Source organism: Dromiciops gliroides, chromosome 2, assembly GCF_019393635.1.
Source record: "Dromiciops gliroides isolate mDroGli1 chromosome 2, mDroGli1.pri, whole genome shotgun sequence".
NCBI lineage: Eukaryota > Metazoa > Chordata > Mammalia > Microbiotheria > Microbiotheriidae > Dromiciops > Dromiciops gliroides.
The window spans coordinates 353,995,103-354,019,838 of record NC_057862.1 but is presented as its reverse complement, the minus strand read 5'-3'; the positions used below and the strand labels follow the sequence as shown (position 1 = coordinate 354,019,838).

Genomic DNA, 24,736 nt, shown 5'->3' with positions numbered 1-24,736 from the left:
GACCTTGTATTCTCTTCTCTGCCATCTTTCCTTTCCCCTCTCATTTCCCTGTTGAGTGATATATTTCTGTACCCAACAGTTTTTCAGTTTTTCCCCTCCTCTGACCACTTCAGATGAGATGGTTCAAGTGTTGTGAACCCCGCCCCCCACTTCTTTCTCCTTGTCTGTATAGTCTTCTACTTTCATTCACTGATGATATAATATAATTTCCCTCACTCTTCTTCTCTAGATTTTCCTCCTATAATGTATTTCTTTCCTCCTTTTTTTTTCCTTTTTAAAACATTTTTTTATTTGGGAATCTCAGTGGAGGCTACTGGGAAAAGTGGAAAAGAAGTGGAAAATTAGTCAGAGATGGATGTTTTGGGGAGCCAGCCTGGGCAAACAAAGGCTGTGGGGATATGAAGGATGCATGATCTTCTTTATCTTTGGAAGCCATGCTAGCCCAGTGCTGGGAATAAGACAGGGTGGGAAGGGGACCTGGCCATGGGGTTGATCAGGGTATTCCCAGAGGGATGGTGAAGGAGAGATAGTTGCCCAGGGCTCCCCAGTAGGTTCTGTTAATCTGGAAGATGTTGATCCAGGAGGTCAGTGCCATAAGCCAAAAGACCAGCCTCAGGGTGAATGCTAGACATAGCCCTTGATTTGTCTCTGCTCCTCGTAGGTTGGGACCAGGAAGGCCTCTCGAAAGAACCACAGAACGTTGACCAGCCAGAGAAAGGACAGGAGCATGAACCTCCCTAGGTAGTATTTCTGGAAGAGGTTCAGCTTCTCCTCATTGGACACCCACTCCAGGTTCATCCTGGGTCCAGGGCAAAGGAGATAGGATCTCTAAGTGTTCCTGACTATTGTACAGGAGCCTCAGTCTGTACAAGTCACTCCTGTCACTAGTGAATAGGGTCTGAATCAGAGAAAAGAGGGGCAGAAAGGATTCACCCCCCTTCCCCCTGACCCAGACCAAGGGGTAGAAGGGGGAGAGGGATGGGGGGGGGCTCTTTTCTTCTCTTAATATCATCAAAACATTATAAACCACTTCTAGGCTCTCTTATTTGATGCCTATGAACCCTGATGATTTAGGATTCTGAAAGAATACTGGTATAATCTCCCCCATTCAAATATAAATACTCTATCCTTGCTTAGTTCCTTGTGATTGTTCACTCATATTTACCTTATGTTTCTTTTGGCTCATGCTTATATTTCAAAGTTTTTGTTTAGCTTTGGTCTTTTCATCCCGAATACTTGGAAGTCCTCTTTTTCTTTAAAAGTCAAATCCCCCCCTCTCCCTCTGACCCTTTTCGGATTATACTCAGTTTCGGTGGATAAGTTATTCTTGTTTGTAAGCCTAGATCTTTTGCCTTCTGGAATACTGTATTCCAAGCTCTTTGTTTCTTTATAGTGGTGGCTGCTAAATTTTTTGTGATCTGACTGTAGCTCCTTAGTACTTGGATTGATGCATTTTTTTCCCTTGGATGTTTACAGTATTTTTTTTTTTTTTGGGTGAGGCAATTGAGGTTAAGTGATTTGTCCAAGGTCACACAGCTAGTAAGTGTCAAGTGTCTGAGGCCGGATTTGAACTCAGGTCCTCCTGAGTGGCGCTCTATCCACTGTGCCACCTAGCTGCCCCCTGTTTATAGTATTTTAAAAATTTAAACTTGAATTTTGGAAGCTTTGGATTTTGGCTATGACATCCCTGACAGTTTTCATTTTAGGGTTTCTTTGAGAAGGTGACAAGTGGATTCTTTCTATTTTCACTTTGCCCTCTGGTTTTGATCAATCTTGGAGGTTTTCTTTTGTGACTTCAGGATTGGTTTTTATGGTCATGGTTTTTAGCTAGTCCAGTGAGTTTTAGATGATATCTCCTTAATTTTTTTTGTCAGTTGTTTTTTCAATCTTTTGATTTTGTTTTAGGTTTTTGTTTTGTTTTTTGTCTCATGGAGTCATTATCTTCTATTTGGTCTATGCATTTTCAGTGAAGCTCTTCCTTGGGTAACATTCTGTACCTCTTCTTCCAAGCTGTTTCCAACTCTTTCTTCTATAGTTCTCATTTCAAAGCTGGGTAGCTTTGAAAACACTGTGTAGTATTTATTTCATAGTTGTTTTTTTTTAAAGTAAACAGTCTGGGGTGTGCTAGTGTGCTAGTGGTGTAGTAGATAAAGCACCAGCCCTGGTTTCAGGAGGACTTGAGTTCAAATCTGGCCTCAGACACTTGACACTTACTAGCTGTGTGACCCTGGGCACACCCTCATTGCCCCGCAAAAAAATAAAATAAGTAATCTGAAAAGGATATATATTTGTGTTTAATTGTAGCCTTCTCTAAGGCAGGGTTGTGGGGTTGGAGGGAATGCACAGCAGAGAACAAAAAAGGAAATTCATGGTTTTATATTGAATCCCCTCTTTATGTTCTGCTGTGTACATGAAATATTGGGGCAGCTAGGTGGCGCAGTGGATAGAGCACTGGCACTGGATTCAGGAGTTCAAATCCGGCCTCAGACACTTGACACTTACTTACTAGCTGTGTGACCCTGGGCATGTCACTTAATCGCCTCATTACCCTTGCCAAAAAACCAAAAAAACCAAATCAAACCTATTACTTGTTATGGTAATAGGACCAACCCAGATAAAAGAGAATGATGTGGATAGCAGCTTCCTTCATAGGGTCAGTTCTTTCATTGTTCTTCTAAAATCAACCAGCTTATTATTTCTTTTAGTGCAGTAGTATTCCACATCACAACTTGTTTAGCCATTCTACAATTGAAGGGCATCTATCATTTTAACTAATTTGATAGGTGTAAGATCAAAGTTGTTTTAATTTGCATTTCTCTCATCAATAATGATTTGGAGCATTTTTCATGTCAGTACATATAGGTTTGATTTCTTCATCGAAAAATTGCCTATTCATATCATTTGACTATCAATTGGGGAATGAATCACATTCTTATAAATTTGACAATGTTCTTTATATATTTGAGAAATGAGACCTTTTTCTGAGAGACTGTCTATGACAATTTTCCCCAATGTTTTGCTTTCCTTCTAATCTTGGCTACATTGGTTATATTTGTACAAGAACTTTTCAATTTAATACAATAAAATTATCTATTTTATACCTCACAATGCCTTCTATCTCTTGTTTATACATAAATTGTTCTCATATCCATGAGTCTGATAGGTAATAAGTTCCATGTTCTTCTAATTTTCTTGTAATATTTCCCTTTATATCTAGGTCATATATCCATTCTGACCTTATCTTGGTACGTGGTTTAAGATATTGGTCTATGCTCAGTTTTTGCCAGACTGCTTTCCAGTTTTCCCAACAATTTTTAACCAAATAATGAATTCTTATCCCTAAAACTTAAATCCTTAGATCTGTCAAACATAAGCTATAATCTTTTACTACTGTGTATTGTATGTCTACTCTGTTCCACTGATCTACCTTTCTATTTCTTAGCCAATACCAGATAGGGTTTTTTTGTTTTGTTTTGTTTTGTTTTGTTTTTTGTGGGGCAATGAGGATTAATGACTTGCCCAGGGTCACATAGCTGGTGTATGAAGTGTCTGAGGTCAAATTTGAACTCAGGTCCTCCTGAATCCAGGGCCCGTGCTTTATCCACTGCACCATCTAGCTGCCCCCAGATAGTTTTGATATTTACTGACATAATATAGTTTAATGCCTGGTACTGCTGAACTTCCAACCTTTATATATATATATATTTTTTTCATTAGTTTCTTCAAAATTATTGAGCTTTTGTTCTTCCAAATGAATTTTGTCATTATTTTTCCTAAAAGTAAAATTATTTTTTAGTAATTTAATTGGGAGGCAGTGATATTAGGTGAATTTGTCATTTTCATCATATTGGGTTTGCCCATGAATAATTAATAATTCTTCAATTATTTAAATCTGACTTTATTTGTATACAGAGTGTTTTATAATTATGTTCATATAGTTCCTGGGTTTATTTTGGCAGGTATACTCTCAGATATTTTATACTGTCTACAGTAATTTTAAAAGGGTATCTCTTGCTATCTCTTCTTGTATGGTTTTGTTGGTGATATGTAAAAATGCTGATGAACCATGTGATATTATTTTACATCCTACTACTTTACTAAAATTATTGTTTCAATGAATTTTTAGCTGAATATTTAGGATTTTCCAAACATATCATCATATCATCTGTAAAAAGAGATAATTTATTGCCTCATTTCCCATTCTGATTACTTCGATTTCCTTCTCTTACTGCTATTGCTGGAATTTCTTTTTTCTTTTTTTATTGTTAGTATTTCTAAAACAATATTGAATAATATTGATGACAGTGTAGTTTCCTTGTTTATCTCTTTTGATTAAATCTATTTTAGCTTTAGCTTTGAGATCATGATTGTTATCCATGCTTTTTTTATATAACCTAACCTGAAGCATAACAAATTATACTCTAGCCCTTTTTTAAACTGTGTGCATCTCTCATTTTTAATTATGTTTCTTGTAAACAATATATTGTTGAATTATGATTTTTAATCCATCATATTCACATTCAAAGTTATAATTACTAGTTATGTATTTCTCTCCATCCTGTTTTTCCTCACTACTTATCCTTCTCTCCTTGTTTGTCCTACCCTTCCTTACCTATCTAATTTACTTATGACTACTACCTCACCATCCTGTTCCTTAATTGACCCACCCCTCTCCTCATACCCTCCACCTTAATCTATGTACCCCTTTAAGAGTCCCTCCCTTATCCTTTCCCTCATCCTCCTAATTCTTAATCTATACAACCTTCTAAAAGACCCTCCCTTATCCTATCCCCTCACCCTCATATTTCTTTATAAATTTAGAAGATGTTTATACCCTTCTAGATGTATGTGTTGTTCCCTTTTTAAACCAGTTCTGATGAGAGTAAGGTTCCAGCACTACCAGCTCTCTGCCACCAATTGCTTTTTCTATATCAGTTCTTCCTTTCATACCTCATTTGTATGAGATAATTGCTCCTTTTCACCTCTCCCTATCTGGTTTTATTTTTTAGAATCAACCTATCATACTCAGCTCAGCCCAAGCCCTTCTTTCAAACTATCCAAGTTTTTTTTTTCTTAACTACCCATGTCTTAAGAGTACTGATAATATTTTCACATAGAAGTAAACAGTTTGCACTTATTAAGTCTCTTATAACTGATTTTTAATGTTTACCTTATGTTTCTCCTGAATCTTTTATGTCAAACTTTCCTTTGAGTTCTGGTCTTTTTTTTTTTTTGAAAATACCTGAAAGTCTTTCAGTTCATTGAATGTCTGTTTTTGTTGTTGTTGTTGGTCAGGATTATGCTCAACTTTGCTGGGTAAATTATTTTGGGTTGTAATCCCAGCTCTTTTGTTCTTCAAAATAGAATGTTTCAAGACATATACTCTTGGGGGCAGCTAGGTGGCGCAGTGGATAAAGCACTGGCCCTGGATTCAGGAGGACCTGAGTTCAAATCCGGCCTCAGACACTTGACACTTATGGGCAAGTCACTTAGCCCCCATTGCCCCCCCCCCCCCAAAGACATATACTCTTTCAAAATGTAGAAGCTGGTTGTTGCTTTGTGGTTTTTACATTGTTTTTTCTTGTTGCTTGCAGTATTTTCTCCTTAATCTGGGAGTTTTAAAACTTGGCTATGATATTCCTCAGGTCGTGATGGGTAGATTTTCTTCTATCTCTACTTTACCCTGTCATCCTAAAATTTCAGGGCAATTTTTCTGAAAATTTTTTCTGAATACTTTCTTGTAATATTGTATTGACTCTTTTTTTTTTTTTTGGTGGTAACTTTTAGGTAGTCCAACAATTCTTATATTGTCTCTCCTTGATTTGTTTCTTCAGATCAGTTGTTTTTCTAATAAGGTGTTTCATGTTCTTTTCTATTTTTTCATTCTTTTGATTTTGTTTTTATTATTTCTTGGTGTCATTAGCTTTCCCTTGCCCAATTCTAGTTTTTGAGGGGTTATTTTTTTTCTTTAAGTTTTTGGATCTCTTTTTCTAATTGGTTGATTTTCTTTTCATAATCTTTATTTTCTTGGATTACTCTTATTTTTCCCTAATTTCTCCTTAATCTCCCTTATTTGATTTTTTAAAGTCCCTTTAAAGTTTTTCCAAGAACCCTTTTTGGGCTTATGACCATTTTTTCTTTGACTTAGGAGTTGTTTTTTAATCAGAGACACTTGTAAATTTTCCCCCTTGACTTTATGCTTTTCTTCTAATCTTGGTTGCATTAATTTTGTTTGTGTAAAAACTTTAAAATTTAAAATAATCAAAATCATTCATTTTACATTCTATAATGCTTTTCATCTCTTATTTGGTCTTACATTCTTTCCCTACCCATAGATCTGATAAGTAAACTATTTCATGCTTCACTAATTTGCCCCGGGATCAGCCTTTATGTCTAAATCATGTACCCATTTTGACCTTATCTTGGGGTAAGATGTTGGTCTATACCTAGTTTTTGCCATACTGTTTTCCAGTTTTCTGAGCATTTTTTGATAAATAGTGAGTTCTTGTCCCAAAAGCTTGGAACTTGGGGTTTCTCAAACACCAGATGACTATGGCCATTTTACTATTGTTTATTGTGAACCTAATCTACTCCATTGATCGCACCACTCTATTTCATAGCCAATGCCATATTGTTTTTGATGACTACTGCTTTATATTAGAGTTTGAGAACTGGTACATCTAGGCCACCTTCCTTCACATTTTTGTTATCATTTATTCCCTTAATATTCTTGACCTTTTGTTCTTCCAGATAAATTTTATTTTATTTTTTTTTAGTTTTATAAAATAATTCTTTGGTAGTTTGATTGGTATGGCACTAAATAAGTAAATTAATTTAGGCAGAATTGTCATTCTTATTAAATTGTCTCAGCTGCCCATGAGCAATTCATATTTTTCCAATTGTTCAGATCTGACTTTGTATGAAAATGTTTTGTAATTGTGTTCATACAGTGCCTGGGTTTGTCTTGGCAGGTAGACCCCCAAGTATTTTATATGTGTACCATTATTTTTAAATAAAGTTTCTTGCTATTATAATTTGTTGGTAATATATGAAAATGCTGATGATTTATGTGGTTTTATTTTACATCCTGTAACTTTGCTAAAGTTAATTATTTCAACTAGTTTTTTAGTTGATTCTCTAAGTATATTATCATATCATCTACAAAGAGTAATAATTTTGTCTCCTCATTGCTTCTTCTAATTCCTTTAATTTCTTTTTCTTGTCTTATTGCTAGAACTAGCATTTTTAATACAAATATTGAATAATAGAGGTGATGATGGACATTGCTGCTTTATCCCTGATCTTATTGAGAAAGCTTCTAGCTTATTCTTATTACAGATAATGGATGCTGATGGTTTTAGATAGATAATGTTTATCATTTTTAGGAAAGCTTTATGTAGTCTTATTTTCTCTAGTGTTTCTTCTGTTTTGTTTTGTTTTTGGTATTTTTTTGTGTGTGAGGCAATTGGGGTTAAGTTGACTTGCCCAGGGTCACACAGCTAGTAAGTGTTAAGTGTCTGAGGTCAGATTTGAACTCAGATCCTCCTGACTCCAGGGCCAGTGCTCTATCCACTGCACCATCTAGCTGCCCCTCTCTAGTGTTTCTTAATAGGAATGGTTGTTTTACTTTGTCAAAAGCTTTTTTTTTTTTGCATCTATTGAGACAATCATAGGATTTCTGTTGGTTTTGTTATTGATATGGTCAATTATGCTGATAGTTTTTCTAATATTGAAACAGCCCTGCATTCCTGGTATAAATTCCACCTGGTCATAGTGTATGATCCTTTTTATATATTGCTGTAATCACCTTGCTAGTGTTTTATTTAAAATGTTTGCATCATCATTCATTAGGGAATTTCTCTATAGTTTTCTTTCTCTGTTTTGGCTCTTCCTGGTTTAGGTATCAGTATCATATTTGTGTTGTAAAAAGAATTTATAAGGATTCCTTCACCTATTTTCCCAAATGGTTTATATACTATTGGAATTGTTTTCAAAATCTTTGGTGAATCCTGGAGATTTTTTCTTAGGGACTTCATTGATGGCTTGTTCAATTTATTTTTCTAAGATGGGGCTATTTAAGTATTCAATTTCCTATTCTGTTAAACTGGGTGATTTGTATTTTTGTAAATATTAATCCAATTTGTTTACACTGTCAGATTTATTGGCATATATTTGGACAAAATAACTCTTAATAATTGCTTTAATTTCCTCTTCATGAAATCACCCTTTTAATTTCTGGTACTTGTAACTAGGTTTTCTTCTTTTTTTTTAAATCAAATTAACCAATGATTTTTACTATTTGTTTTTGTCATAAAACTAGCTCATAGTTTTATTTACCAATTTGATAGTTTTCTTACTTTTGATTTTGGTAATCTTTTTGATTTTTAGGATTTCTAATTTTCTGTTTAATTGGTGATTTTAAATTTGTTCTTTTCCTAGTTTTTTATTTTATTTTATTTTATTTTTTTTTGGGGGGGGCAATGAGGGTTAAATGACTTGCCCAGGGTCACACAGCTAGTAAGTGTCAAGTGTCTGAGGCTAGCTTTGAACTCAGGTCCTCCTGAATCCAGGACCTGTGCTTTATCTACTGCACCACCTAGCTGCCCCCCTATTTTTTTTTAAGTTGCATGCTCAATTCATTGATTCCTTGATCTGTTTGTTCTCTGTTTTATTATTATTATTATTATTTTGAGGGGCAATGAGGGTTAAGTGACTTGCCCAGAGTCACACAGCTAGTAAGTGTCAAGTGTCTGAGGCTGGCTTTGAACTCAGATCGTCCTGAATCCAGGGCTGGTGCTTTATCCACTGCACCACCTAGCTGCCCTGTTCTCTATTTTATTGATGCAAACATTCAGAGATACAAATTTCCCCCTAACTATTCATCCCATATATTTTGATATGTTGTATCATTGTTGTCATTCCCTTTAATGAAATTATTATTTCTATGATTTGTTCTTTGACCCACCCATTCTTTAGGATTAGATTGTTTAGTTTTCAATTACTTTAAAATCTATTTTTCCATAGCCTTTTACTCAATATAATTTTTATTGCATTATGACCTGAAAAGAATTCATTTAATATTTTTTGCTTTTCTGTATTTGGTTGTGAGGTTTTTATGCCTTAATATATGGTCAGTTTTTGTGTAGGTGCCATGTACTGCTGAGAAAGAGGTATATTCCTTTCTATTCCCATTCACTTTTCTCCAGGGCTCTATTATATCTCATTTTTCTAAAATTCTATTCACTTCCTTAACTTCTTTCTTGTTTAGTTTTTGGTTAGATTCATCTAGTTCTGAGAGGGGAAAGTTGAGGTTCCCCACTTGTATAGTTTTAATGTTTTTCTTCCTGTAACTCATTTAACTTCTTATTTAAAAAAGTGTATGGTATACCATTTAGTATATATAAATTTAGTACTGATGTTACTTCATTGTCTATGGTACCTTTTAGTAAGAAATAGTTTCCTTCCTTGTCTCTTTTAATTAGATCTGTTTTGTTTTGTCTGAGATCATGATTGCTATCCCTGCTTTTTTCACTTCAACTAAAGCATAATATATATTTTTTTTCCAGCCCTTTATCTTTATTCTGTGCATCTCCTTGATGTAGGAGCTCTGGAATTTGCCTATAACGTTTCTGGGAGTTTTCATTTTGGGATCTCTTTCAGGAGGTGATCAGTGGATTCTTTCAATTTATATTTTATCCTTTGATTCTAGAATATCAGGCCAATTTTCCTTAATAATTTCTTGAAAGATGATGTCTAGGCCTCATTTTTGATCATGGCTTTTAGTTAGTCCAATAATTCCTAGATTATCTCTCCTGGATCTATTTTCCAGGTTAGTTGTTTTTTTTTTTTTTTCAATGAGATAGTGCTGATTTTCTTCTATTTTTTCTTTTTATTCTTTTGATTTTGTTTGGTTGTTTCTTTTTGTCTCATAAAGTTATAATCTTCCGCTTGCTCAATTCTAATTTTTAAGGAATTATTTTCTTCATTGCACTTTTGTACCCTTTTCCCCATTTGGCCAATTATACTTTTTTAGGAATTGTTTTCTTCAGTGAATTTTTGTATATTTCCCCCATTTTTTTGTGCTTCCTTTATCAAACTGTTGATTCTTTTTTCATGATTCTTTTGTATCACTCTCACTATTTTTCCCATTTTTTCTTCTACCTCTCTTATTTGATTTTTAAAAATCCCCTTTTTAAAGCTTTTCCAGGAATTCTTTTTGGGCCTGACACCAATTTACAATTTTCTTTGAAGCTTAACATATAGTTGTTTTTGACATTGTTGCCCTCTTCTGAGTTATGTTGATTTTCTCTGTCACCAGAATAACTTTCTATGGTCAAGCTCTTTTTTTTGGTTGTTGTTTGTTCATTTTTCCAGCTTATTCCTTGGCTTTTAACTTGATGTTAATGTTGGGCTCTGCTGTTAGTATGGAAGAGGCACTCTAGCAAGCTTCAGATTTGTTATTATTATTATTATTATTTTGGTGCTACTATCTTCAGAACTAATTCTGGGAACTATAAGTTTTCAGTTTTTTTTCTAAGGTGGTATGATCTAAGGAGAGGTATAGTCACTGCTTTCCTGCCCTGTGCTCTGGTCTATGAGTAACTACAAGCACTCTTTTCTGCTTTGGATCTGTGAGTAAGAGCCTTGCTACTCAGCAGCTACAAACTCTAAGATAGTAATGGTCCTTCTCACTCTGGGACTGTGACCTACATCTATACCTAGATCCCCATTTGGGCAATGCAACAGAGTCCTGCTTGCAGTGCCAGCAAAGTGTCCCCTGTAATCTTCTACTGATCAGTGGTCTGGCCCCCTTGCTATCTGTGGACTGAGAGCTCTGGAAGTTGCTGCCTCTGATTCACTTGCTCCCAAGGCCCTGCTGAGTTGATGGGGGCCTTGCCTGTGCTGTTAGACAATACTTCACTCTCACCTCAGTAAGACAGACCTTTCCTGTGAACTTTCTAAGTTTTCTTGGGTTGGAAAATTGTTTCACCCCTTCCTTTTGTTGGTTCTGCCACTCCAGAATTTGTTTGGAGACATTATTTTAAAGTTGTCTGGAGGGGAATTTAGAAGAGCTCAGGCAAGTTTTTTCTTACTCCATCATCTTCAATCCTGTCCTTTTCTGCCATCTTCAATCAGATCATATTTTGATGTTGAAATAGTTGATAGTGCCAAAATTTTAGTGACAAGAACTTTCTTTTCTAGGTCTTCAATAAATGTGGCTGTAGCACTCGTAGGAATATTTGCTAGGCTGTATTCCCACAAATGATGGGTATGGGGGCTTAACTGAAAGCAGATGTAATGGTTTGATGGATACTGATAGGCTCTTGGTCTTGGGGTCTTTGGGCAGTCTCCATTAGGGTCTGAGGGGAAATAACAGTCAAGGAGATGGTGATGGCCTGATCTCCTGACACATGTTGCTTTCTTGGATCATGGCTGTGAAAGTTGGGCTAGAAGTGAAGAAGTGGTCCCTGGGTTGCTGCCATCCCCTGGGGTTCCTTCACTCATCTACCCATTGGTGGCAGCTGGTCAGCAGCTATTACTGGTGGTGAGGAAGGTGGGCCCCCTCTTTGCAATGATTTCTTCCCTCTTTGATGACTGTAGGGGCTGGTGTTTTGAGGGATAAGGCTATTTATTCCCAATGTTCTTTGCCTAAGGGCTCTGAACTATGACCATCTGGATCTGAGGGGAGATGGTGGTCAAGGTGGTACCCTGTACATGCTACCCCCATTATCTCCCTCTGGATGCCTTGCTGCTTCAGTTAGGCTGGAATGCCTATCCTGTCAATGACAGTTGGCTGGCAGTTGGTGGGGAGGGCTAGCCCTCTCTCCACAGGAACTGCTTCCCAAGATGATAACTGTGAGGTCACCTTTGCTTAACTATGTTTGTGGTACTAAGGATACAAATACAATGAAAATAAAAGTCTTTGCCCTCACGCTACTTAGTAATGGGGGAAGACAACACATAAAAAAGCTGAAAAGTGCATGTGGAATGGGGAGGGGAGAGAGGTATCTACCACAAAGGGGCATGGTGGTGAAGTCTGAAGAGTAAGCAACACACCTGGGAAGGGAGTGAAGCACGGCCAACTTGGGCCCATGCCCAAAATGGAGGCTCCCAGGATGGAAATTACCAATAGTAGAAGGGGGCTGACATAGAGGAGGAATGTTACAGGATGAGAAGGCCTTAGATGATGAGGGAAGTTCTAGGGTGGGAAGGCAGCTGAGTCATGGTGGCAAAGTACAGAGATTTGAAAACATTGCAGGGAGGGGAAATGTCTATTAGAACCAAGGAATCAATAAAGCATTAATTTACTGATCTGGGCTAATTGCTGGGGACAAAAAACCAAAAATGAAATGGTTGGTCCTTGCCTTCAAGGAGTATCTATTTGTAAACTGCATTCCTAAACCTGAGACATTTTGCATGCCTCTGCTTATTCAGGAGAATATTCCAATTACTGGAATGATAACAGGACACTAAATGCCTGCAGGAACAGTAGAATTGATGCAAGAGCTTTGGGGAAGAAATATATTCTTTGAGAGATACATTCGTGGATCTATAGATTCTTTGAGAGCCCCTCCAGTTTGGAGAGAGATTTTGAAAACTGTGTATGTAGGGGAAGCCAACATGTCCCCAGTTTCTACTTTGATTTCCTAGAGACTTTGGAGAGAGAATTTCCTTTTAGGTGAAATCAGGATTTCTCTCTCTTGGTTCATGCTGAAATGTTATCTTGCTCCCATCAGAAGAAATCATTCATTCTTGTATAACTTCACCAATTTTTTTTCTTTTGCTTACTTGCTATTCAATATTTATGATAGTCTTTGTGTAACCAGCCTTTTTTTTTTGGTGGGAGGGAGCCAAGCTGCAGATGTAAGTTTGGGGAAATCTTTTTCTCTTAAGGGATAATGACCAGGGAAGTGGCTTTTGTTTTGAACTTAATGTACCCTGTACATAAACATTTAGGCAGGCACATAGATATACAGTTGGTTCTCATCATTTGTAGTAGTTATAGTCTATAAAGTAACTGTGAACAGAGAATTAGGAAATGTTGAACCATAGCCCCCAGTTAGGTTCTTGAGAGGTTCTGGTCAGATCATTTATTTTAGTATTTTCCAGGGCTACCTTACTCACAGATTAGTGAATTTCTTTTTCCTTTTTCTGAATGTATCCTATTGTTGATTCATTAACACTGAACTTATAGCCGCTGAATATGCCTGAAGGAAGCTTTTCTAATACATGTATTTTTTCTGTAAGGCACATCACAGCCTTCTTGTGCTTAGGAGCACTAGCCAGCACTTTAGCCCTACCCTCGGAGATATTTTAAACAGTGAAATCACCAACAAAAAGCACAAAAATGCAAAAAACAAAACTGTGGCATTTAACACAAAAAGGATGGTTGTTTACAATATGAGAATTGAAACAAGAAGGCCAGGTCACCTGAAGGTTGTTGGACTTCTGGAAATGTGGGTATAGGGCGACTCTAATTTTTACCGCTATGTTAAAGTGGAAGAATACTTATAAAAGCATGAGTGTTGATTTGGGGGTTACAAATAAATTTTAGCAAGAAGGTGAAGTCACAGATGTGGAATCTGTAAATAATGAAGATCAACTGTAATTCTAGTCCAGTATTCCTCTAAGGGAATGGGGAGAAAAGATTGTATAAACTCATGACCCTTCTGCTCCTTTCAAGGCAGGTATCGCACAGTTTCTCTTGGATAGAGGTAGTAGAAGAGATTCCAGAGACCTCAATCAAAGCCTCTAGAGAGAGCTGCATTTTAATAACCCATATTGACATTCATCTTAGGCTCACACAAACTTAGAAATTCTACGGAGGAAACGTACACATAAAGGTATACAGAAAGTAAATATGAGCTCATTTGTAGAAAGAGGTTTGGGGACGATCAGGAACAGAGGTGGTCATGAGGCCAGAAGGAAGGGAAGGAATGCATTTTAGACACACCAGCCTAAAATGTAAAGGCACTGGTGCTGTGGGTGCAATCTCACGAAGGTGGAGAAGCATGTAATCTGTAAAATGGGATAATAATAGCATTTACTTCCCCAGAGTTTTGGGAAGATTAAAATTAAATATTTGTATAGCTCTTTGCAGTCCTTAAAGCCCTATGTAAAGGTCAATTATTATTATTTTATTATTATGTTTATTATTTATGCCGGGAAAGTAGCCATTAAAGGTCACTCTTAATTTCCCTTTCTTCTAAATTCAGATGCATTGCCAACACAACCCTGAGAGGCTTTCTCCCTCAACCCACAATCAATGCCCTCTTGTTTCCAAGCTGTTTCTTGGCTATTCGCTCCTGTTCAGTTTATGGTACAATGAAGACTACAAGATAGCAGGGAAAACTTAAGATTCACAGAAGCCGGACTCAAGGAGATACAGAAAGATGTTTAACATTAAACAGGGGTTATAGAAAAGAGCGCTCTGAATGATGGGATCTGTAGTCTTTCCACAGGAGACTGGGTGCGCTTGCGCCATTTGGTTACAGAAACTTCCGGAATAGGCGCCCCTCCCCGACCGGTGTTTGGGCGGGATGAATGCGCTTGCGTATCTGTTGCGGCGGCTCCTTGCTTCTTCCTAACCGCTGCTGGGTCGGGATCAGCGCGCTTGCGCGTCTCCCGTAGTCTGTCTACCCCACTTTCCCCCTGTCGGCGGTTGGGCGGAGGGAGTGCGCTTGCGTGTCTTCGTCCTAGTCTCCGCTGCGGCGCGTGGGTGGCGGTTGGTCTCTGCTCTCCTGCGCTCGCGGCCCGGCTGTCTTTGCACGGGATGGCGAGCACCTCAACCCTCGCGGGGAGCTCTGCGCTGGGGCTGGGAGCTGTCGGGGGTGCCGGGCCCTGGGGCAGCTCGACGGGCGGCCCATCCCGCTACGTGGCCGGGATGCAGGAGCTGTTTCGGAGCCACAGCAAGACTCGCGAGTTCCCGGCACACAGCGCCAAGGTGCACTCGGTGGCCTGGAGCTGTGACGGGCGCCGTCTGGCCTCGGGCTCCTTCGACAAGACGGCCAGCGTCTTCCTGCTGGAGAAGGACCGCCTGGTGCGCTTGGCCTCGGGACGGGGAAGGGGGTGCGGCTGGAGGCTAGGAATTGGGCTTAAGGGGCTCCTGACCTGGAGTGGCTAGAGCAGGAGTGAGAACGCCCTCGGGAAGGCCAAACCGGCCCGCTTGATTTGATTTTTTTTTTTCTGTACACGACGACATTCCATCTTCCACTGCCATACCTTTGCATAAGCCGTCTCCCCTCCCCCTTCCTTTACATTTGAGCTCTGGTCAATTTTCTCCTCACACAAAAAGCTTTTCTTGTACCACTTCCCCCCCACTCCTCTCCCTGCCCTATGACTGCGCTATTTTTAAACAAATAGTGTTTATTCCTCGTTGAACTTGTACTTAGATTCCTTTCCCTTATAAATTTGAGGGTCGTGACCATTTATTTTAGTTTTGTACCTCATTTCTTATCACAAATACTTGTTGCTCTAGTAGGTGATTAATATTTTTTGAGCTGAACTGAAATGCGTTGGAAGTAATGGGGGTCTACCTAGAGGATGGAGAAGGGGAGATGTTGGGCTTGAGAATTGTACTAATTTGGGATTTTAAGAGTGAGAAGATAGGGGGAGGGGAAGATTCGAGATGGGGCTATAAGAGAAGCAATGTGATTAGGCCTTAGGGAGTATTAGGAAGGTGATGGGGTCAGGGACTGGGGAAGAAGGGACAGGCATCTTTGGAGGTGCTCTGCGGCCAGGTGGAAGGGTTATTGGGGGGTCCTGCTTCAGCGACCCTAAGCTATAACCACCTAGTATTTTTCCAACTGGCCCATGGAAGAATTTGTATCTATTTGAGTTAACTGATGACACCCTCATTTTAGGTAAAAGAAAATAACTACCGAGGGCATGGGGACAGCGTGGATCAGCTTTGTTGGCATCCGAGTAATCCAGACCTCTTTGTCACTGCATCTGGGGACAAAACTATTCGAATCTGGGATGTTAGAACTACAAAATGCATCGCCACTGTGAATACTAAAGGTGACTGTCAAGAGGGAGGAAGGGACTGTCATGGTATAGTACATAGTGTTAGTGGAAATTGGAACAGGAATTGGAATAGAAGACATAGAATAATGTCCTAGTTTTGACATTTAACAGGTTGGTGACCTGGGTAAAGCAAGTTGGCTTCTGAGTTTTGTGAGTTATTTTCACTCCAACCTCATAGATTTTATTGTAAAACAGTATAGAAATGGTAGCTAATACTTTCATGCAAATTATTCACAAAGAGAAGTGATTACTAAAACCATTTTTCTCTGCCTATACATTCATGCATGCATACCCAGACACACAGATCTAGCAGAAGGAACACTGGATTTAGAAGTCAAACAACGGGCTCAAATTCTAGTTCTGTTGCTTACTACCTGTAACTTTGGATAAATTATTTGATCTTTCTGGGCCTTAGTTTTCTCTTCTATAAAATGAGAACAATACTTGGCACAATCTACTTCACAAAAAGGAGCATGGAAACCAAGAAGACAGGTTCAAATATAGCCTCTGAGACATGGTTATATGATCTGGGGCAAATCGTTTAACTTATCAGTGCTCTAGACCCCTGTTGTCAAACTCAAATAGAATCCCTGCGGGTATTATGTTGATTTAGAAAATCATAAATTAACATGTATTTAAAAAATTTTTGTTAGACCTTTCTCATTTAATCTGGTTGGGTAGAAGGTTTGACACCTGCTTTAGGCAGCTCTCTTAATAGTAGATTGCAGAGGAGATGCTGACCTCTATTTGTAGAAGGAATCTATTCACCCCTCTTCACTCCCTCCTATGCACCCTGTTTCCTATACCAAGTGAACATAGGGCCAGTCCTTATTCCTATCTCCCTTACAAGTTCATTGGGAGGAAAAGTGCTTTGTAAACCTTAAGTCACCATATAAATGAATTTTGACTTGATATATTTGATAAGAGGTCATTGAATTTAGAATATCTAGCAACTTATGTGTTACATTCCTGACTAATACCTTGCCTGACTACTTATTGTAGGATTCAAAGAAAAGTTTTAATCTTGTATTATATAGTAACTCAAATTGCATTTCTATAGTGCTTTAAGGATTACCAATTGCCTACACCACAATAAACCTTAGATGTGATAGTGCAAAGATTACTGTCTTCATTTTATTGACTCAATCTTGGAAGTTGTGATGTATACTAGGGTCTCAGAGCTAGTAAGTATCATAATTGGTATTTGAATCCAGGTCTTTTCAACTTCATGACCTGTGTATCCTTTCCATTGCACCATAGCTGTTCCTTAGAAAATTTACTTGGTGGATCTTGGTAAAGTCAATTTGCTTTTTTGTTTTTTTAATGCCTTTCCAGGGGAGAATATTAACATTTGCTGGAGTCCTGATGGGCAGACCATTGCTGTGGGCAACAAAGATGATGTAGTAACTTTCATCGATGCTAAAACCCACCGTTCAAAAGCAGAGGAGCAGTTTAAATTTGAAGTCAATGAAATCTCCTGGAATAATGATAACAATATGTTCTTCCTGACAAATGGCAATGGTTGTATCAACATTCTCAGGTAATAGGTATCACTCAGCTCAGTGTAATTTCTCTCCAATATATAGCTGCTACAGACTTAGAGAATGTTAGAGCAGGAAGTCACTTTGGAACCTATAATGTTTTATAGGTATAACGATTGGAATGATGCCACCTGCTGGAGATTTACCATAGGGAAGCTCCACCATGAGGAGAAGGTCTCTGAGGGCAAGACCATGCATCTTTTCTTTGGCGTCACTTTGACGTTTGCTTGTGGGAGGAAGAAGGGGGAGGCTGGCTCTCTGACTCGCGCTCTTGCCTGAGGACTCCAGTGGAGAAGGGAGCTAGAAATGCGCTCTCCCTTTAATAGATAGATGAATCTAGGCCTTTCTCTTTCTATTCACCAAATTCTTATTCTCCTTAATAAATGCTTAAAAGTCTAACTCTTGCTAAAGCTTATAATTTATTGGTGAACACTCATTAGATTTTAGACAGACTAGCTAGAATTTTAGCCCCTTACATAGGATTGCTAAATCAATTCACATTTAAGGTTATGCTTGTTAGGTTTGTATTTTCCTCTTACTTGTTTTGTACAGAATTTTAACCTCACATTTTAATCAGTACTTTGTCCCTGTGATTGCTTTTGCTTATGCTACCTTGATATTAGTTTTCTCACAGGTTCTTCCTTCATTCCCATTTACCTGTCCAGTTCCAAAGTCTTTGAATTTACTTAGATTAAAACATAGAATGTTAGGGGTAGAAAGGGGACCTTAGAAATCATGTAGTCCAACTTCCTTATTTTATGGTTGAGGAAACTTAGACTCAGAAAAGTGATTTGCTCTAGGTCACACTGTTGGTTAGTGGTAGAACTGGAGGGAGTAGGAAAGGCCTCCTAAAGAAAGTGGGATTTAGCTGAGTCATGAAAGAAATCAGAGACATCAATAGGTGGAAGTTGGTGGGTGAGCTTTCCAGTCATGGGAGAGCCAGTACAAAAGAAGGGAGCTTTTAGATGGAGGGTTGTGGTTAAGGAATAGCAAGTTGACCAGTATAGATGTATTTTAATTTCCTTGTCTTTTTACTCACACAACCATAGTTCAGTTCTTCATTTTCTCTTGCTTGAAATATTTTAGTGGTATCAATTGAGGCAACTAGGTGGTACACTGGATAGAGAGCTGGATCTGGAGGCATGAAAACCTGAGTTCAAATCTTGTCCCAGATGCTAGCTGTGTGACCATAGGCAGGTCGCTTAACCTTTCTTAGCCACGATTTCCTCATTTGCAAAATGGGGATAATGTCCCTCCTAGGGTTTTCGTGAAGATAAAATGAGGTATTTATAAAATATGATACAAAATAGAATGTGGTAAGGTTTAATGAGAGATGCAGACAGAGTATACTGAGAAAATGTAAGGAAGGGAGAAGTCTCACATTAATAAAACTGAAAAACAGTTCTAAAGAGAGAGGTAATTAAAAAGCATTTATTAAGCACCTTCTATCTGCTGGGCACTGGGGATGCACATGAAATAATCCTCGCCTTCAAGGCACTTACTATGCTTTTGGGGGGGGGCAGGACAGTGAGGGTCACACAGCTAGTAAATGTCAAGTGTCTGAGGCTGGCTTTGAACTCAGGTCCTCCTGAATCCAGGGCCGGTGCTTTATCTATTGTGCCACCTAGCTGCCTGTCTCTCTCCCCCCCCCCCATGCATTTTATTTCAGAGACATCATGGACATTTAAATTTTATGCAAAATAAATGCAAGTTAATTGTGGAGGGGGAAGAAAGGCACTGTGGTAGCTGGAGGGATGAGGAGCATCTTCGTGTAGCAGGTGATGCCTGAAATAAATTTTGAGACAAAAAGTATTTATGAAGTATATTACAGGTGAGGAAAATTCAGAAAGTTCAAATTCAGAAAGGTCAAATGCAGTTGGTTGGGTTGCTTCACAGTTAACTAGAATTTGGGTACCTCCTACTCTAGTCCCATTGCTAATAATCTAGATTCCAGGATATCAGTGGGTTGTACTGTGTGTGGATAAATGATCTGTGTTCCTTGTTCTTTATTTTTTCTTTCTAGTTATCCTGAGCTGAAGCCTGTGCAGTCCATCAATGCCCATCCTTCCAATTGCATCTGTATCAAATTTGATCCCACAGGGAAGTACTTTGCCACAGGAAGTGCTGATGCACTGGTTAGCCTTTGGGATGTTGACGAATTAGTATGTGTGAGATGTTTTTCCAGGTCAGTAGCACTTCCTGGCCATTTATCTCTTGTGCCTGTCTGTGTAGATGGCAAACCTCCTTTGTTCTCTACATTTCTTAGATGAGGTTTGTGTTTTATAAATTATTTGTGCTAAACTGTTTTCTAAAATTATTGCTATTTATATATTAATGGCAATTGCAGCCATTTTGGTTGTAAGCATTTATTATTAATTTATATCATATATATCAGTAAATAATTGACCTTGTGGCAGTTAGCACAGGCAGGAGAAAAGCCCCAGACCCATTTTGTTTCTCAGAGAGACAGGCCTAAGAGTAAGAGCATGCACCAAGCAACTGCATTCTGAGCCAAGGGAATGGATCCAGGAAGCCAAGAGAGCTGAAGCCTCTCTTGGTCAAGGCTTTTTATCCTCTTTTGATGGAGGGCCCATCATTATATGTTGATGAAAGCTAATTGGTTAGCATCATTCACTTCCATTGGCTGACTTGACTTGAGAGTGGTCCAAATTAAAATGAGCTCTTTGATAACTTAATGAGGAAGATCCTCTCCCAGAGGGCAAAGGGAAGTCCCATTAGCTCACTTAGCTAAATAAAAGAATCAATCTCCATTCCTTTTGTTCCCTTGGACTTGCCCCAAACAAGATTGGAACTTCAGGGACTGAAACTGATCTGGGTCCCTCCAAGAAATTCATTATTAAAAATTATTTTCTCACAGGTTCACACAGTGTGCTACAACTTTTTGGTTCTATGTAACGTGTTGTAATATTTTGTGGATATCAACTCAACACTCAGGCTCTCCCATCTATTCTTGTTGTGGGACTAGCCCATTTCCTTTTCTAGTCATACATATGTGTGTTATGCATAAAATTTTTTTTTTAAATCATGAGTAAAAATCCTGCCTTCTCCCTATGCTACAGATTGGATTGGCCAGTGAGAACCCTCAGCTTTAGCCATGATGGGAAGATGCTTGCGTCAGCCTCTGAAGATCACTTTATTGACATTGCTGAAGTAGAGACAGGTAAGAAAGTTACACATAAGGAGATTAGCATCATGTCCAGTGATACATGTTTAATAATAAACCCATTTAACAGAATCACAGAAAGTACAGTTGCAAAAGACCTTAGATTTCTGCTCTAGCTTTCATTTTTACAGATGAAAAAACTGATGTGAAATAACTTGTCCAAGGTATCATAGTTAGTAAGTGGCAGAGCTGACAGTGAAAGGTTTTCTAAAGTTAACCCAAGAATCACTTTCTGTTATCATTTAAAATCTAATGTGTGATTGCCTTGTTTCTACCCCCAGTGTGGGGGAAGAACTAGCTAAGGTTTAGTTAGAAACGTCAGCACCAGTTTTTGGCTTTAAGCATTTATTAAAATATATTATAGGTTAGTAAAGATAGAACCCGTGGAGTTCAGAAAAAGAAGCCTATCTTCCCTATTGTTCAGACTGGATTCCTTTTCTCTCAGCCACGAACCCAAGGTTCTCGAAAGAAAAAAGGGCAGAGCTAGGGAGCCAGCTTCTCTTCCTACTTCCTGTCTCCCTCCCCAGAAGGGGCCATCCTTCAAGCTGATTCGTTGAGGGTGGTCTCTTGATGTGTAGTCCGAGCAGCCTCTGAGAATAATACCCCACTCAGGGCCGGCCAGGTGTGGTCTCAATTTAATCAACCTTAAGTAGATTCTCAGTCTGTCTCTCAGTCATTCTCACCCAATTCAGTCAATTCCAAATCAATCTTTAGGTGGAGCCCATGGGCATTTGCTAAATCCCATTATTTTCTCACATCCCGCCCCCCTTCGTTAAGAAACAATCATTTCCTTAATGAAGCAATAACATTACAGATACTTATGATTAAACCATCCCTCACCCATAATGGTTTCTACAATGAATAGAAACAAGTTTGTGGTGGTGGGGAGGTATATTATGTCCATTTATGTCTAGTGTTGTATTTTGTACATATTAAAATACTTCATTAGTCAGTGGTTTAATTTGTAGGTGCCTTTCACTTCTGCTTCTAAAGCCTGAAAATGTTCAGTGTTTTTAGATAAAGGATTTTATAAAGTTACTTTTGACACCATTTTAGAGTACTATTGACAGATATGCAAATTTAGAGTTCTTCTGGACTTGATAAAAGCCTCAGTCAAAGATAATTAGAAAAGAAGTTAAAGTGAAGCACTTTGACAACTCTTTGAAATGCTAATGCAATGATATATATCCACTAGCTTAAAATTCATACTAATTCAGTGTTACATCTGGAGAGAGAAAGCCAAACTGTTGTGGATCTCAAGAAGTCACATTGAGGAAAGCTTTTAAACAACTTGATTTTATATTCCTTCATTCATCTTAATTTGAGGGAAAGACCAAAAAACACTTGGGAGGGGAAGGTTTTTTATTCATACACACTTTGCATCTGGATGAAAACCCAAAGTGAAAGCTAACCTTTTCAGAAGTGCAGATCAACTTGTCAGATTCTTCATCTGCAAAATGAGGAATGATACATGTACGACTTCATAGGATTATGAGGAAAACATTTTGCAAAAGTTAAGGCCTTACATGTGGGTTTTTATTGACTCATGTTGCCCTTTGTTGGAAAATTTCAATCCTTTAAATATCAAAATTTATTTGAAAGAATTTTAGTTCAATTCCTTATTTTGTGGCCTTATGTTTCTTGTCTTTGTGTGTGTGTGTGGAGCAGTGAGGGTTAAGTGGCTTGCCCAGTGTCACATAGCTAGTAAGTGTCAAGTGTCTGAGGCTGGATTTGAACTCAGGTCCTCCTGAATCCAGGACTGGTGCTTTATCCACTGTGTCACCTAGTTAAACTGCCCCCCATAGCCTTATGTTTCAAAGGAGAGAAAACTTAGCTTCTGTTTTCTTACAAGTTTTTGTTAATGGAACAACACCCCCCCAGAATCACCTAGTCCAACCTATATTTTGAAAACATTGGGGTGGATTTTGTCAAGTTGAGTTTAGATCCTAACTGTGGCTTTTCCTAGCTCTGTGACCTTGGGCAAGTGGTTTTGACCTCTGTGAGCCTCAGTTTTTTCATCTTTAAAATGAGAATAATCCTTATATGTTTTGTAGCTCACATGGGGATTGTGAAGAAGTACTTTTTAGGTCTTAAAGTGTTATAGAAATGTGAAATTTTATTTCTAATCAATCTGTATGTCAACGTTTCTGACTTTGCTTTCTGTGTATGTTGATTGTAGGTGATAAGCTCTGGGAAGTGCAGTGTGAGTCCCCGACATTCACGGTGGCCTGGCATCCCAAAAGACCTCTTCTGGCATTTGCTTGTGATGACAAAGATGGCAAATATGACAGCAGCCGGGAAGCAGGGACTGTGAAGTTATTTGGGCTTCCTAATGACTCTTAAAAGGAATTTGGAGGGTCCAGTGTGTGGAGGGGAGCCACTGATTCAGAAGAGAGGCTGGGATAAAGGCCTGAGAAAGTCAGGCATCATTTTGTCTAGTTTATTTGGTCTGTTTCTCCCTGCGTACATTCTCCCCCATCCCTAAACATCCCAGTTGTTTCCATGTCCCCCATTTGAATATAATATCGTATCTGTTTGCGGTATTTTTGTGGGAGTGATGGGGTGGTAAAGTTTCCATCTGTTAATGCAAAGAGCACTGAATTTAGAGTCAGAGCAGTGGAAAGAAGACTGGATTTGAGATTGGAGGTCTCTATTCAAAGTTTAGTTCTGCTACTACCTAGAACTTTGCCTCTCTGGGCCTTAGTTTTCTCATTTTTAAAATGAAGTATTTGGATTATCTAAATCCTATTATTTTTCTTTCTCGGGGTTGCCCTGTGTACTTCAAGAAGCCTACGAGTTTCTGCAGGTAGCCGAATAGTCTAACCAGTTTCCTCCTTTTTTCTTACTACCTTTAATTTTGAGAAGGTGTTGTAAAACTGTACTTTGTAACTTTTGCTGACTATAAAAGTTTGTTGGTTGATCTTGGAGGTGACAGTCTCACTTCTTGATCAAATCTGGCATGGCCCAATTAGTAACTTCATCTTTAATGAAAATAATAGCTCCCTCCTCTGTAAAGAGAGGGGGTTGAATTAGTTGACTTCTAAATTCCTGTGATCCATTTTTTATAGCACTTGGTTTAAAACATAATTCCCTTACAATAACCCTAAGGGGAGGGTTAAAAGGTTATTATCCCCATTTTATAGGTGATGAAATTGGCATAGAGAGGCTAAGTAATTGACCCAGAGGGTAACATGGCTAGTCAAATAGGTATTTCTGCCAAGTGACTGTAGGTGGTATAGCATGATGTCAAGATCCAAGTTGCTACCTCATTTGGGTATCTCCATATGTGATGTGTGTTTTGACAGCTCTCCTGCTCATACTCTTTCTACTTGTGGGTCCAAGATTGATGAAGAGGAATGTGACATTTTGGGGAAAGTATTTTTTAAGAATAATTTTGATATTTCAGCTTTTAATAAAAGTTAAATTTTTGGGCATTCTTACATTTTAGTAAGGTGGTATTGGACTTTTTGTGTTTTTTTAAATCTGAGAGATGGGTAAACACGATTATGGGTAACATTACTCTTTACCACTTTGAATTCTGATCTCTGAGAAGCTGAAGCTAATGATCGGTGATCATTTAAGCTATCACATCCTACATTTTGAGAATACTGGTTCACATTTCCTTAATGAAAGTTTTAAAAGTGCTGTGAAGGTTGCAGGGCAAAGACTGTTATCTTTATTTTACAGTGTGGGTCTATTTCAACCTGGCTAGGAGGTCTCCAGTGGGATCTATTTTTGGTTCTGTACTTTGGGAAAAAAAAATTATTTTATTGATATCATTTGTTTTTATAATCACCTAGATTTTTCTTGGTATCCTTCTTCTGTCCTCTTCTAGAGAGCCATCTAGAATTTAGAAAACAGATTTTATAAGCTTCTTTTTTTTTTTTTTTAGTGAGGCAGTTGGGGTTAAGTGACTTGCCCAGGGTCACATAGCTAGTAAGTGTTAAGTGTCTGAGGCCAGATTTGAACTCAGGTCCTCCTGAAT

General features: G+C 38.3%; 2 protein-coding genes across 2 annotated transcripts; one reads left to right on the top strand and one right to left on the bottom strand.

Annotated features, from left to right (window-relative positions):
- Window positions 1–493: 493 nt before the first annotated feature.
- LOC122738391 (gamma-secretase subunit PEN-2-like) lies at window positions 494–798 on the bottom strand. Its single transcript, XM_043980440.1, is given in 2 exon segments — window positions 494–609; window positions 612–798. Coding segments are annotated over 2 exon segments (303 nt in total).
- A 13,839-nt stretch (window positions 799–14,637) lies between these two features.
- Window positions 14,638–24,401, top strand: THOC3 (THO complex 3). The gene is made up of 6 exons (XM_043988202.1): window positions 14,638–15,040; window positions 15,864–16,020; window positions 17,362–17,566; window positions 19,591–19,752; window positions 20,648–20,748; window positions 22,931–24,401. Exons 1-6 carry the CDS (start codon window positions 14,774–14,776, stop codon window positions 23,092–23,094), a joined length of 1,056 nt encoding a protein of 351 aa, XP_043844137.1. The 5' UTR covers window positions 14,638–14,773; the 3' UTR covers window positions 23,095–24,401.
- The last annotated feature ends 335 nt before the right edge of the window (window positions 24,402–24,736 follow it).